The sequence below is a fragment of the Rhinichthys klamathensis genome, unplaced genomic scaffold (genome assembly GCF_029890125.1).
Source record: "Rhinichthys klamathensis goyatoka isolate OS25496 unplaced genomic scaffold, OSU_Roscu_1.1 h1tg000259l_1, whole genome shotgun sequence".
NCBI classification, from domain to species: domain Eukaryota; kingdom Metazoa; phylum Chordata; class Actinopteri; order Cypriniformes; family Leuciscidae; genus Rhinichthys; species Rhinichthys klamathensis.
The window spans coordinates 1,511,655-1,527,072 of NW_026606781.1; the positions used below are offsets into that span (position 1 = coordinate 1,511,655).

Genomic DNA, 15,418 nt, shown 5'->3' on the forward strand with positions numbered 1-15,418 from the left:
ACTGTGCAATTCAGTGGTAAGAAATAATTCAAGTTGTATTTGTATTGTCTGTTTATTACATTTTTAATGTTTATCCATCATTTTCTAATTGAAAAATGCCTAGGTTGTGTTATTGAGAATAATTTACTTCAGTATTTAATTAGTGGAAGTTGATTTGTTGCCATTAGTAGTTATACTGGTTAAAAGCTCATTGTTAAATTAAAATTCTTTGTTGAAGCTATAATTAGGTCTCATTTGAGGAGATTGTTGTATATGAAAATAAATGTAATACACATGAAAAAATCCATCGGGATATGGAGAAGATAATGACAAAAAAGCAATGGAAATAAAAGAGGTTGATGAATATTATGTTTTATTGAGCAATTGCACCTTTTCAGAGACAAATGGGAGCTTGTGACAGTGAATGTGAAGATTTTCACTCTGCTGCCTCTTTGCTCTGAAAAAAAAGTTACACAAATAAAAATATCTGTACGAATATAAAATGGAACAATTTATGGCCAAATAAAAGCTTTAAAATGTAAGTATGTTTGAAAAATCATGTGAGAAAAATTACCTTTCCAGCATCACGGCTCTTGACTCTAAGCTTGTTGACCTGAGACTCAGCAATGTCAGCACGCTCCTCAGCCTCTTCCAGCTCATGCTGCACCTTCCTCAACTTGGACAGGTGAGTGTTTGCTTGTTCATCCTGCAAAGTCACATACGATTAGATCAGGAACTTAATATGTTCACAAGGTGTTTACAGTTCTCAAATGAGATACTCACAGCTTCTTCAGCCTGTCTCTTGTAAGCCTTGACCTTCAGCTGAAGCTTGTCAACCAGATCCTGCAGTCTGTTGAGGTTCTTCTTATCCTCCTCAGTCTGCAGATAATGAACAAGGATCAGACTAGAACATAATCAGATTATAGTGACCTGAATTTTACTACACATTTTTTTGTACCTGGTAGGTGAGCTCCTTGACTCTCCTCTCATATTTGCGGACACCTTTAACAGCATCAGCTCCACGTCTCTGCTCTGCCTCAACTTCAGCTTCAAGCTCACGGACCTATAGTTAGTAGGAGATAGTAGTAAAAGTATTACAGGCGATGAAAACATGTTTAGGCTATCCAAAATATTCCAGAGTATTAAAGCATTACACAATTTATACCTCTCAGATCATAACTATTAACATCAGAATAAAGGCAATCTTACTCTGGACTCCAGTTTCTGGAGTTGTTTCTTTCCTCCCTTCATGGCTAGATTCTCAGCCTCATCCAGACGGTGCTGCAGGTCCTTCACTGTGATCTCCAGATTCTTCTTCATCCTCTCAAGGTGAGCACTGGTGTCCTGCTCCTTCTTCAGCTCTTCTGCCATCATTGCAGCCTTTTGCATTAATACAGAAAGTCATTAGATCCACATTGTTTCAAGTATACAAGTGTCTTTTGAAACATTTGCCAGCTACTGTTGCTCACATCAGTGATGGCCTTCTTGGCCTTCTCCTCTGCATTTCTGGCTTCCTGTACAGTGTCATCAACTTCACTCTGGATCTGAACAAGGTCAGCCTCAAACTTCTTCTTGGTGTTCAGGAGACTTGTGTTCTACAAAATGGAAAGCAACAGTTCAGACACTTTAAATGCTGCTCTCAATTTCATTCATTTCATTGTAAAATAAGAAATGCCCTTACCTGAGAGTGCAGCAGCCCAACACGCTCACTGATGTCCACCAACTCTTGTTCAGCCACTTTGCGGCCTCTCTCTGTCTGCTCCAGAGCAGCTCTCAGCTCCTCAATCTCAGACTGCATCAGAGTGTTTCTGCGCTCCACCATGGCCACCTGCTCCTTCATGTCTTCCTGCCCTCTCTGGGCATCATCAAGGTGCAGTTGGGCATCCTGAACATAACAATAGCTTTAGAATAAGCTTTCAATGTGTTTTCTGGTGACCATAACCTAACAAAAGTTAGATTATACAAACATATTAATACATCCCAAAGTCGAACATAAGTCACATACCTTGAGTTGTCCCTGAACGTTCCTGAGCTGTTTCTGGGCCTCAGCAGCCTGGCGATTGGCGTGACTCAGCTGAATCTCCATCTCATTAAGGTCTCCCTCCATCTTCTTCTTGATTCTCAGGGCATCATTCCTGCTCCTGACTTCAGAGTCCAGAGTGCCCTGCATGGATTCAATGACTCTCTGGCTGTTCCTCTTGATCTGCTCCATCTCCTCTTCCTTCTCTGCAAGCTTCCTGTCAACCTCTCCCTTGATCTGGTTTAGCTCAAGCTGGACACGAAGAATCTTGGACTCCTCGTGCTCCAGTGTACCCTATGACAAATAAAACAACATTTAAATATCATAATAAAATTATTAATTAACAAGACAGTATGATGGTTCTAGCAAGATTTCCATATTGATCTTCAGATACTCACTTCAGCCTCCTCCAGGGCGGTCTGAATCTCTGCCTTCTCAGTCTCCACTGTCTTCTTGGCCTTTTCCAGCTCATGGATGCTCTTACCAGTTTCACCTATCTGCTCTGTCAGATCGGAAATCTCCTCTATAGAAAGAAAAAATATTATCTGTAATCATAATCACATGCATTTACTTTGTAAAGCTAATTTAAAATTAGAACATTGAAGTCTTTTCATTCTTCGTTTCTCAGTCGGTTTCATTCTTACGCTGCAGATTCTTGTTCTCTCTCTTGAGGGTCTCCAGCTGATCCAGGCTCTCCTCATAAGAGTTCTTCATCTTGAACAGTTCAGTGCTGAGTGAACGAGCCTCTTTCTGGGCACCTTCCAACTCTGCCTGACCTTCCTCATATTTCTGCTTCCATTCTGCCAGGACCTTTGGTGGAGATATTTTAGGATCGGTTTGTTAATAACATGTTTAACAAAGCCCATTTCAGCAATATTTTACAAAGAGAATATCATATAATGACTCAGATAGTTTACCTTGTCAAAGTTCCTCTGTTTCTTGTCAAGGTTAGCAGCCAAACCATTGGCTCTCTCCACATCAATCATGAGGTCCTCCACCTCACCCTGGAGTCTCTGTTTGGTCTTCTCCAGAGATGCACATTTGGAGTTCACTGCCTCAATTTGTTCTTCTGCCTCTTGCAGACGCTGGGCCAGCTTCTTCCTGTTAAGTAATACACATTATTTTGAATTCCAATCTATAAAATAGCTGTGAGAATTAGGAATATTATTCAATAATAGACATACTTGGACTCTTCAAGCTCCTCTGTGCGCTGGATGGCATCAGTTTCATATTTGGTTCTCCACTGAGCAACCTCACTGTTGGCCTTTGACATTCCCCGCTGCAGCTCAGCCTTTGCCTCCTGCTCTTCCTCAAACTGCTCACGGAGCAGGTCGCAGTCATGACGGGCTGATTGCACAGCATGGGCCAGTGCGTTCTTAGCCTAAGAGACAGTCACATAATATTAGCTTTTATCTACAGTAAAGTAATTGACAAGTATGTGCATGATTGTACTATATTACCTTAACCTCCTCTTCAATATGCCTCTTAAGCTCCTCAATTTGCTGAGTGAAAGCTTGTTTGCCTCTGGTGAGCTGAGAAACCAGAGCCTCCTTCTCCTCCAGCTGACGGCCAAACTCACCTGTTAAAAGGTGTCCGTTCAACTCAAAACGCTATGTCCGTTCAACTCCAAATAAACTATTTAATAATATGAGAAAAGCATTTGCTACACAATTAGGCTGGGGAAATTGATTACATAATCATATGATGCAGTTGTGACCTAATAGTCAGAGATTCTGACTTTTAACCCAAAGGTCACGGGTTTGATTCTCAATGCCAGCAGGAAACGACTGAGGTGCCCTTGAGCAAGGCACCTAACTAAGGCCTCTAGTCAATTGCTCCCTGGACGCCGCAGTGAATGGCTGCTCACTGCTCCTGGTATGTGTGTTGCTGATGTGTTCACTACTCATCGCTCCTAATGTATGAGCACTAACTTGCATGGGTTAAATGCAGAGGACAAATTCTGAGTTCGAGTTACCATACTTGGCACTCATGTCACTTCACTTCATTTATTTTATAAAAACATAATAAATGAGCATTGAGAATGAGGTGATGTGAATGATGTGAATATGTTACATGGAGGATGATTTACTTATACTAATTGTTTATCTGCATTTGTTAGAGGAGAAAATAAAATGCTGTATTATTTTGTTTGATATTTTTGAGATATTGTGCATTATTTACCATTTTCAGTTTGAAGTCTTGCTCTTTGAGCACTGAGGTCATTTATCTGGCGAAGGTTCTCGTCATTCTTGGACTTAATTTCGCTAAGTTGGTCCTCAAGTGTGCGGCACATCTTCTCAAGATTAGCCTGTAAACACATTTGATTTGATTCTTAAGAATCTTAACCACATTTGTTATATTTCCTAATTTAAAAAAAAAAAAAAAACATTCTCAAACCTTTGCTTTGGCAACAGCTTCCATGTTGCTGGAAAGATCATCAATCTCCATTTTGAATTCGCTCTTCTCTTTCTCAAGTTTCTGCTTAACACGCTGCAGGTTGTCGATTTGCTCTCCCAGCTCGGCCACACTGTCTGCCTGCTTCTTGCGGAGGGCAGCAGCAGTAGCTTCATGCTGGAGGGTGGACTCTTCAAGATCACGACGCAGCTTCTGGAATTCAGCTTCACGCTTCTTATTCATCTCGATCTGAGCAGCAGTGGCTCCTCCAGCCTCCTCAAGCCTCTCACTGATCTCCTCAAGTTCCCTGGAGAGATCAGCTCTCTGCTTCTCAACCTTGGCACGAGCAGCGCGCTCAGCCTCGATCTCTTCCTCCAGTTCCTCAATGCGAGCCTATGGTGGAAAGTAATTCATGAAATTTTATTAGTCTTTATTTTACCTTTACCTTTGACAGCATTTTTTAAAAAAAATCTCATAAAAAACCTGAAGCTCCTTGATCTTCTTTTGGAGTTGAGCACCCAAAGATTGTTCATCTTCTATCTTACTAAGCAGCTGACTTGTTTCAAATTCTTTCCTAAGGGTGTTCAACAATAAGTAGTTTGTAAAAAACAATAACGTTTTTAAATGTTTTTAAAAGATTTCATGCTTTAATTACTTTTTTATTTTCTCCTCAGATTGCTGCTTGTCATTCTCCAGGTCCATGATGGATTCTTGGGCTAATTTCAGGTCTCCTTCAAGCTTTCTCTTGGCTCTTTCCAGGTCCATGCGGAGCTTCTTCTCTTGTTCAAGGGAACCCTCAAGCTACAGGACAATGATATATAGAATATGTCATTTTTGATCAAAGCAAAAAAGATAGTTGATTTAATGAATTAATGACATGTTTAAATAGAAACTCACATCATCGACTTGCTGCTCAAGCTTTGTCTTGGATTTGGTCAGGGTGTTGACTTTGTCCTCTTCGGCCTGAAGATCATCCAGTGTCTGCTGATGTGACTCTTGGAGGGCTTTCTTCTCCTTCGTAAGCTTGGCAATGCTCTCATCCTGAGCTGCCATTTCCTCAGTTAAGTTCTTGACCTGTATGATTTTTGTTCCAAATAAGCTTATATTTTCTATATCAACATATAAGACAGAGATTAAGTCTAATCTTAAACCAACTCAATCTCCAACCTTATTCTCAGTGGCATGTTTCTCCTTCTCCACTTTAGCCAAGGTGAGCTCCAGGTCATCAATGTCTTTCTTCAGCTCAGAGCACTCATCCTCCAGTTTCCTCTTCTTGGCTGTCAGTTCAGCATTGATTTCTTCCTCATCCTCCAGTCTCTCAGTTGTCTCCTTGAGTTTAGCTTCAAGCTGGATTTTGCTTTTGATCAGACCCTCACACCTCTCCTCAGCATCTGAGAGACCCTCAGATTCCTGTTAGTAAAATAGATTGCTATTTCATTGGAAACAACCATTGCTTATTTTTAAGGGAGCCAGTATTCAGTTAACTATAAAATATACTCACAGATTGCACTTGCAGCTGCAGATCATTTTTCTCTTGCAACAGTGCTACCATCTTCTCTTCAAGCTCCTTCTTTTTGGCTTCAGCCTTGGCAAGATCTACTTTACATTTTGCGAAGTCCTCTTTCATGGTTGCCAGCTCCTTCTCAGTCTCGGCACTCTTCAGCAGAGGCTTAATCTTGTAATAAACCTTCATCCATGGCCAGTGTTTGACATTCATGAATGAGCGGATGTTGTATTGGATGGTGTAAATGGACTCCCTGTGAATAATTCATCATTAAATGACATAACCAGCTCACCGTTTGTACAATTATTGTTGATATCACCTTTATTCAAGCAATACTCACCTCCTTTCCATCATCTTCACAAACTCCCTCCTCATCAGGTAACCACGGCAGAGAGCCTGAGTCATTGTGACCAGAGTAGCCAGTTTCTCATCACGCATCTCCTCAAGAGTACCCAGAAGACCAGCTTTGAAGAACACCTGAATTCATGTAAAACAGTAAATCAAAATATATTAATTTACCTGTATAGGTTAAATGATCATGATCACTAAATCTTTGAAAGTTGTAAAGATGAATATTAACCTTTGTGGTTCCAAATCTGTACTCGTCATGATCAACGTCGATGGATCCCAGGAGTTTTTCACTGGCCTTCTTGTTATCAATAAACTGTCCCTCTGGGATAACACTGGCATTCAGCACCTTGTATCTATGGAAGATTTATCAAAATGCTTTATATCTTCTAATAAAGAGCTTCCTACAGGAATGTATATTTTCATATGGTCCCATTTACCTCTGCTTGAAGTCACCATAGAGGATTCTGCTGGGGAAGCCCTTTCTGCAGATTCTGATACCCTCCAATACACCGTTACACCTCAGCTGGTGGATAACCAGGAAGTTCTCCATGAGACCTATAACGAACATTTTACATAATAAACTTGGTAAATTAACGTTGTTATTATTATTATTATTACATACATTAAATATTGTCTTAATGTGATAATATCTGTAAGCCCTTTATTACTTTACTTTACCTGGAGTCTTTGATTCATTGGGAATCAGACAACGCACAAAGTGAGGGTGGGTGCTCCTTAAGTTTGTCATGAGCTTGCCCAAGTTCTCCTGTTTAATCATGAAAAGATTTAGCATTCTTACTCACATTCTCTCAGTTGTTGATGAATTATTTTTCTAACCTATGGTCAAGAAGCTCATGTACAGTCACTGCTTTCAATTGCATCATTATTCACATTTGCTCTCTAACAAAGACATACTCTGAACTGTGAAGACACAGTCTGCATGGAGCCACCCTTCTTCTTGCCTCCCTTCTTGGCGCCACCAGTCTCTATTCAGATAAAGAGACAAAATAACACATATAAAGTAATAACAAGAAAAGAGTGCAAACCTGAATCAAAGTTTGGTTAAAATGATGTACATAATCATGTTAACACTTCAGTTTTTTACCCTCAACAACAGGTGGGTAGAGAGTAGCCAGCAGTTTGACAGAAGACTTCTGGTACAGCTGCAGAACAGACTCGTTCAGTGGATCCTTGTTCTTGTCCAACCAGCCAGAAATGTTGTAGTCCACAGTTCCAGCGTAGTGAACCAGGGAGAAGTGGGCTTCAGCCTTGCCTTTGGTAGGTTTTGGTTTCTCGAAAGCTTTGTTCTTGCCAAGATGCTGATCATATAGCTTGTTCTTGAAGGAAGTGTCTGTAGCCTTGGGGAACATGCACTCCTCTTCAAGGATGGAGAAGATACCCATGGGCTGTTTATAAAAGAATGTTGTTTGATTATTACAATTTTAAGATTTCAAGCATATAAATTGGAAATGAATAAGTTCATAAACCAGTAAAAACCTTCTCAATAAGCTCAATACAAGCGGCCAAGTCCATGCCGAAGTCAATGAACTCCCAAATAATGCCCTCCTTCTTGTACTCCTCTTGTTCCAGCACAAACATGTGGTGGTTGAAAAACTGTTGCAGTTTCTCATTGGTGAAGTTGATACACAGCTGCTCCATGCTGTTGTACTGGAGGACAAAACAGAACCATTTACTACCTTCTGAATATCACTCAATGTGCCATTAAAAAAGAGAAAAGAATCACTTACATCAAAGATCTCAAAGCCAGCAATATCCAGCACACCAATGAAGAAGTTTCTTTGTTGTTTTGTGTCCAACATCTGGTTGATACGAATGACCATCCACAAGAACATCCTCTCATAGATAGATTTGGCCAAGGCGCTAACAGAGTTGTACACCTATAAGTAGAATAGAGTGGATATTATTCTGCTTCTGCAATAATTAGCCTGAATTTTAGGTTAAACACATGGCATGCTGGAAATGTTACTATACCTGTGCCACGGTCTGGCCTTTGGTCACAAACTCATTTCCGACCTTGACTCTGGGGTAGCACAAAGCCTTCAGCATATCAGCAGAGTTCAAACCCAGAAGGTAGGCGATTTTGTCAGCATCTGCAATTAAAAAAATTGCACGAAAAAAAAAAATTAAATCCCTTTTCTTGCATTGAAAACTAAACTAAAACCATCCTTTTCTTTGTCAAAATAGAAATACGGATCACTCAATTCAAAGCACTGCATGTTATGACACACATTAGTACAATGTAGTCTCACCCTCTGTGCCATCAGGCTCAGCCTGCTCCTCACGCTGCTTCTGCTTGAACTTCATGTTGCCATGATGAAGCACAGCTCCAGTGAACTTGTAGATGCCCACTTTCTCTTCATTAGTAAAGCCCAAAATGTCAATAGCACTCTGTAAAATTACAGAGAAGAATGAGCTTTATGGTCTTTTCTGCCATATTTAAACAGAATATGTCAATATTCAAACAGCAATGACTCACATCAGTAGCATCCAGCTCTTCTTTATCATCAATGCTGGCCACTGCGATCTGACCCTGACTGCACATGGAGAAGTCATAGGGGTTGGTGGTGAGGAGCGACATTTCTGTAAAATATACAGCATTTATGAAAGAGCATCTTACAATATTATCTGAAACATTGAATTAATTAAATATGTGCACCTACCAACAATCTCAGGCCTATGGTTGGTCATCATCTGGAAGAAGATGTGGTAGCCTCTCTCATCTGGAAGCTGGAATGACACTCTAGACTTCTCCAGCAGATCTGTTGAGAGAATGTACTTGAGTCACAATCATCTGAAGAGTGACAGATAAAGACAAATGTTCAGGATGGATCAATGAAATTGTGTCCACCTACATGTCTCAATGTCAGCACTAGCCAGTTTTCCAGATGTACCGAAGTGAATTCTGATGAATTTACCCTGTTTAAAACAAAATAACAAAATATTATTATTAATGATGATAATAATAAAACAAAATATCTTTATAGAAAAATCCAATACAACTGACTAATTGAACTATATGTAAATAAGAAGTAGTGAACTTACAAAACGAGAGGAGTTGTCATTTCTCACAGTCTTGGCATTACCATAAGCCTCAAGCAGAGGGTTGGCAGCAATTATCTGGTCCTCAAGAGAGCCCTGTGATGTTTGAAGAGTTTTCAGTTATTTTCTATTTAATGACTAAACATTATTTATAGGCATTTAACAAATTCACATATCATGTGAGATGAGTGTAAATCACCATCATTCAAAATAATAAGTATGTAGTTTTATATCTCATACCTGGATTTTGCCAGAACTCTCTTTCTTCTTGTCACCACCTGCCACTGCAACTGTGGCAAAGTACTGGATGACACGTTTGGTGTTCACAGTCTTTCCAGCACCAGATTCTCCACTGGTTTATGAGAAATCAGAAGTCAGAAGATGATAAGACATGTGGAAGTTCCACAAGAGGAAAATATGACTGTTCTCAACAACTCTAATTGAAGGCTTGATACATACGTAATCAGGACAGACTGGTTCTCTCTGTCTGTTAATTCAAAGGGTAATAATGTTTTAGTAATTGTTTTTTATAAAAAACTATGAATGTGAATTTCAACTTGAATTTAATTCAGATCTCCTAAATCAGATCTTACCAGTCAGCATGAACTGATAGGCGTTGTCAGAGACAGAGAAGATGTGGGGTGGGGCCTCCATACGCTTTTTGCCTCTGTAGGCAGACACCACTTCTGCATCATACACTGGGAGCCACTTGTAGGGGTTCACAGTTGCGCAGAAGAGTCCAGAGTAGGTCTGAAATGAGCAGAGAAGTGGTCAGATTCCAACAACACAGACAAAAATAACTTAAATGCTTTTGTTTGCTGTTTTCAGAACTTACGTAGATCATCCATGCAGCATAACGCTCTTTGAGGTTATACAGCACAGAGGCTTCATTGAGATGGGTCATCATGGCCATGTCCTCAATCTTGTCATACTTGGGAGGGTTCATTGGGTAGACGTCATCCTCCTTTACTGTTCTCTCCTATAAATTTGATCAATCAGATAATAGATAGACAAAACAATATGTAGGACTTTGTGCAATATGAGCATCTATTAAAATGTACCTCCTTAGTGTCAAGCAAAATAACTGTGGCTTTGCCACCGTCTTTGCTCTTGATTGTTCCCTTGAGGTACAACTCTTTGACATCAGCCACATAGCAAGCAGACTTGGCATCAAATGGTTTGCTCTGAGCCTCTATTCTCTCCTTCTCAGGCTTACGAAGGTAAATGGCAGCCTTGCCATAAATGGCCATCTCTGCGTCCGTACTCATGGTGGCGGCTTACTTCTGAAATTTAAAGATCAGGAGAAAAATTACTCTTATAACATTAATGTGGCTTTTTTCCCTAATCCCTATAATAACGGTTACCTACAGTGAATCCATAAACAATATCCTTTTTATCCTTGATTTCTGAACAGATTTTTTTTTTTTTTACTATTTTGAATGTTTGAGCTAGTCTTGTATTTACAGACATTAACATCAATTACCTTTCCAATCTTCCACAAGTACTGATGAATTCCCTGCACCCTGTAATATGAAGATATTGAAAATGAAAGCTGTGATTAAAGATTTATCATAAACTATTAGCAACATATATCTTTAATATTTTCATTTTAATTACGTTCAACTTGAAAATCGAAATTCCGCTTAATTTCTTTGTCTGAATAGTTTTATATGCAAAATATCTACAGTAATATTTTACAGAAAGACATGCCATGGTTCTCTAACCTAATCTAATCACTGCAAACTCCCTGCAAAGAAATGAATGACCATCTCACCACAAACGGAAACTTGGCTGGTCTTCTGAATGCAACGGTCTCCCCTCCTGCCCCTGGTTTTTATACTGCATTTGCTGTGCCAGCAATGCAAAAGTTAAATATGGCTTACACCAAATATGGCTATTTGAGTCCGTCTAAGTTAAGGAATCGATCAGATAAACCATTTGGTGCTGGCAAAAATGGAAACAGTAAAGGTGTAAATAAATAACTACCCCTTTTGGATATGTTGCTAATTTGTTTTTAGAATTCTTTAAAGAAAATTATTTCACTAACCTCTAGCAGAATATGTTCCAACAGCTGTTGTGTACACGTTTTTATCTTCAAGTAAAATAATTTATGAAGCAATTCGTACGTATTGTAGAGATTGTACACTGAGATCTTAAAAAAAAAAATTATAGAACATGTTTGGCACATATATGACACGAAGCAGAGGTAACACGTTGAGTCTTTTTTTAGGCTTGCTGGACCATATTTTTTGGCATACATTCTTATGTATTGCTTCATCGACATTGGTCTATGTGTGAAGATCCTTATGTATGGTGTAAAATGCTTTTCACAAACATTATTAATAAATACACATGATTTTTCAACTATTTCAAGAGCTAAAGAGTTAAATAAATGATGTATATAATGTATTTAACAATGGAATGCAAAAAAAAATTAAAAAGCAAAAAAACAATACAAGGTTAATAAACCACTATCAAGTTTAGCTATTAGTATTAAACATTATATTAAATAATTTGCAATATCGTGTTATACCAATTATGGTAGATGTATTAACTTTACTAAACGATCATTTATGTTTTGTGTTTTAGCTATGTTTATAGATCTAATATCTTAAAGGGGCAAACTTTCTATTTATGTATATTATTTATATTTATATTTTATTGCTTTATTTGGATGGTTTGCATTCCATTGATAAGAGAATTCAGCTTTCCTGTTCTGGTTTATACAAAAAAAATAATTTTCAAGTTAGTCTAATATAGGCTGAAGTATAACTAAACGCCTGTTTTTGACACTATAAATCATAAATATATATATATATATATATATATATAAATACAATTTTAAAGCATTTTTGTATTTAAAATGAAAAGGTGTTGAATAGGCCATTTTTTATGTATATATGAAGAGCATTTGCGTGCACAGTATTAGCCTACACCAATTGTGTTTAAAGACTACAATGTGTAAAAGTGGTAAATTATTTGAATAAAAAAAATTATAAGCTCACAATTGTTTTTGTCCCACTATCCTTCAATAGTACAGTTTACTTAAATTGACTTACAATTCTGACTCAATTGTAAGGAATAAAGTATATCACAATTTGGACTTGATAAGAATATCTCACAGTTCTGACAGTTTTTTTTATTTTATTTTTATTCCGAGTTTATAATACTTCCCTGTTTTACGAAAGTCCTAAAAGCATGCAACATTTGTATATAAATGTCTTTATTTCTCATGATCTTGACAAGTTCTAAGATCACGAGAAAACAAGAAAATAAAATACTGAATGGCCTTTTAGGCTTAAAAACACCTCTCCCGGTTTGAAAACGCCCCAAAATTGGGAAACGCCCCCCTTTTTGTTCCGTAGAGACCTGTACTTGGGCTTTCACTACTGATCATGACGTATGCCAAAAACTATCTTGTCGTCCCAGATTTCGCAGTCGGGCGCAGTTGCTCTCCCCCGTCTAAGGTCCTGACTAAAGGTATGGGGAAGAACTTTATGAAGACAATGCTCATTGGTTTAAGCACTCAAACACTGACAGGGCAATCCATGTATGAGTTAACTTAACGTTATTGTTGACATCTAAAATAATATCATTTAAATTACCGATACTTTAGGTGTCTTGTTCATATTCATATAACTTAACAGTTTTAATTGCATTCAATTTATTAGCAACAAGCACATAGAGTCACGCGATATCCGCCTTTGATCTCGTAAGTTAGATGTCTCAAGTGAGAACTGTAGTAACGTTACGTCTTGACTGCATAAAGTGACTGCCTACTCTCGTTTACGTTTAATTTTAGTTTTGTTCACCATCCAACGATGATCCTTCACAGCCTGCGAAGACAGGAAAGTCACACGCTTCAGTAAATGAAAAATGAGTTCATGGAAGTGAGTGAGATAGATTTGCTCACTTAAACTTAATAGGTTATTAGGCCATAATATTAAACCTGCCAGTTCATTTGTCTATAATATCCGTTTGTGCTTGGGTTTATCTAGGTTAATTGCCTCTTTTTTATTACTTGAGACTGACACAGCCATATACAGTAAAAGAGTTTGTGCTGACATCAACAGATGCCTTTGGTGCTTGTCCCTGTAAGGAACTATTTATGGCACCAATGGAGTTCACTGTATGGCTACTTTGGGGGAGCTCACATGACTGCAACTAATTTTTAAATAAGTATTTTGATTATACCAAAAAATAGCCTATTAATTTGTGTGCATTTCTTTCAATGTCTGTAATCTGAGTCTCCCCAAAGTCCCTCATAATTAAAATAAATAAAAAAATTAGTTTAATGAAGTCTAATTACTTAATTTGCCTTTACACATGTATATAGTTTTTACATGTTGTGCATATGCAGTAATTTGAACTTTCAACGTGTAAACTGTGCATTTGATAATTATACTTTACTGTAGGCTATCTTAAAAAGCATCTATAAAGACTTTTAAAAAAGGTTAACTAAATTATTTGGCTCAAATAACGTGGACTAGTAATTGAAATTCTCTGTTGACGTAGCTCAAAATGGAGATCACAATATATGAATACAATATATGATTTGACCTAAAAATGTTATTTCCAATGTTTCACAGTTGGAAAAGCGCTTACACACTGCTACTGTTTACTCAAATAAATTCTCGTCGTCTTCAAGGAATAATTACTCATGTGAGATTAATTTTATCTGTTGGCGAGGGGTGGGATAAATTAGAAAGATTTTTATATAATTGAACAGAACATACATGTTAGTATGTGTAACTGAAAGGTGTTTGTAACTAAAATGCAAAGGAGGAGGCCCACTACTATATACTGTGAAATAATTATAACATTATTCATTTAAACCCCTAAGGTTTATTTTAATTATTTGTATAAAAAAAAAAAAAAAAAGTTGTGATAAAAGGTTTTTGCGCTTGTCAATGTCGAAATGATTGAGATGGCCAATCAAATCAAAGTATGGCCTTACTGTTTGCAGAAAACAAGTGCGAATTCTAACGCAACACTTAAGTTAACAGTGAAAGAGTCTGTGGTAAGATGTGACATTCGTAATATCCAGCGTACAGTGACACACAGTAATATCCAGTGATTAACTTTACACCGTTTGGAATTGAAAATATGCTATTATTTGCATGATTCATGTAATTCATAACTAAATGTGACAAGAAACATTTTGCGTTCATTACAAATTAGACATGAGGGAATTTGCATCCATTTTAAAATAAAATATTATTTGCAAGTAGTTTAAATTGATTACTACATAACTGTATTAGACTTGGAACTTTTGCCGTTCTTGTTTAATTTTCTTGATTCCCTTAAATCCTTTGATTACCCACCCCCTGCCTCCCAGAAGAAAAATAATTTTTCCTTTGATACACCCCCCCATTGTTATATTAAAATTCGAGGTGATTACAGTCTATGAATGTAATGTAATAAACATGAAAAAACCATAAGGAATACTGTATGGAGAATAACAAATAAAAATAAAAAATAGGCGTGGCGGTTGTCCTAGTAGTGTTGTCACCGCCATGTTATGAGACGGTGTTTCTATGCGAAAGCAAAAGCAGCACTTTATTTGGCCTTCCGAAAGTGGACGCAATTAGGAATCAGTGGTTAAGATTTAATCACAACACTGTTCCAGAACAGTACAACAAAAATATTCAACTGTGTGCTGCGCATTTTTCGGAGGACTGTATCCAGAACCTGGGAGAGTTCAAGGCCGGCTGTGCACAAAGGCTGATTCTAAAAAGTGGGGTAATTCCATCTTTTTAAGTACAGTCTGGCGCTTCTTAAATCACAGACACAGCCTGCAAGTATGTTTTTATATTTTAAGAATTTGCTACGCGAGTTGAGCAGCACTTGTTTGTCGTTTCTACGATCACAAATGCAGACATGGTTTTGTGTTTACAAAGTGGATCGCCGGCCAATCAGAGCACACCGTACTCTCATAATGAGCGCATTTTTCGATGAGCTTTGTAAAAATCGACACGTTTCAGAAAGGCGGGGCATAGAGGTGCAGCAATAATGTACGGTATGTGTAAAATAATGACTTTTATTCACCTAAAACCGCGTTAACATTGCATTAAACCAAATACACAAACTAATGTTATTTTTACAATCTT

The 15,418-nt window shown here is 37.8% G+C and overlaps 1 protein-coding gene across 1 annotated transcript; it reads right to left on the minus strand.

Annotated features, from left to right (window-relative positions):
• Window positions 1-335: 335 nt before the first annotated feature.
• LOC130101611 (myosin heavy chain, fast skeletal muscle-like) lies at window positions 336-10,891 on the minus strand. Its single transcript, XM_056267426.1, has 40 exons — window positions 10,792-10,891; window positions 10,370-10,591; window positions 10,144-10,287; window positions 9,902-10,058; window positions 9,768-9,795; window positions 9,549-9,660; window positions 9,312-9,404; window positions 9,122-9,185; window positions 8,930-9,028; window positions 8,746-8,849; window positions 8,519-8,657; window positions 8,241-8,359; window positions 7,997-8,146; window positions 7,746-7,916; window positions 7,354-7,654; window positions 7,164-7,234; window positions 6,927-7,014; window positions 6,686-6,803; window positions 6,478-6,601; window positions 6,238-6,374; window positions 5,895-6,150; window positions 5,561-5,803; window positions 5,291-5,467; window positions 5,049-5,194; window positions 4,877-4,967; window positions 4,397-4,786; window positions 4,181-4,307; window positions 3,460-3,578; window positions 3,184-3,380; window positions 2,917-3,100; window positions 2,644-2,809; window positions 2,398-2,522; window positions 1,985-2,293; window positions 1,661-1,864; window positions 1,449-1,574; window positions 1,189-1,359; window positions 938-1,042; window positions 763-858; window positions 554-685; window positions 336-436 (listed from the first exon to the last, which is right to left on the minus strand). The coding sequence occupies exons 2-40, from the start codon at window positions 10,574-10,576 to the stop codon at window positions 416-418; spliced, it is 5,811 nt and encodes a 1,936-aa protein (XP_056123401.1). The 5' UTR covers window positions 10,577-10,591; window positions 10,792-10,891; the 3' UTR covers window positions 336-415.
• Window positions 10,892-15,418: the final 4,527 nt, after the last annotated feature.

Excerpts from the sequence above, each read along its gene's own strand:
- LOC130101611 (XM_056267426.1), bottom strand. The coding sequence starts at position 10,576 with ATGAGTACGGACGCAGAGATGGCCATTTATGGCAAGGCTGCCATTTAC. Across the intron at positions 2,294-2,397 it reads CCGCCCTGGAGGAGGCTGAA|GGTACACTGGAGCACGAGGA; the intron begins GTGAGTATCTGA and ends TATTTGTCATAG. Across the intron at positions 1,865-1,984 it reads ACGTTCAGGGACAACTCAAG|GATGCCCAACTGCACCTTGA; the intron begins GTATGTGACTTA and ends TGTTATGTTCAG.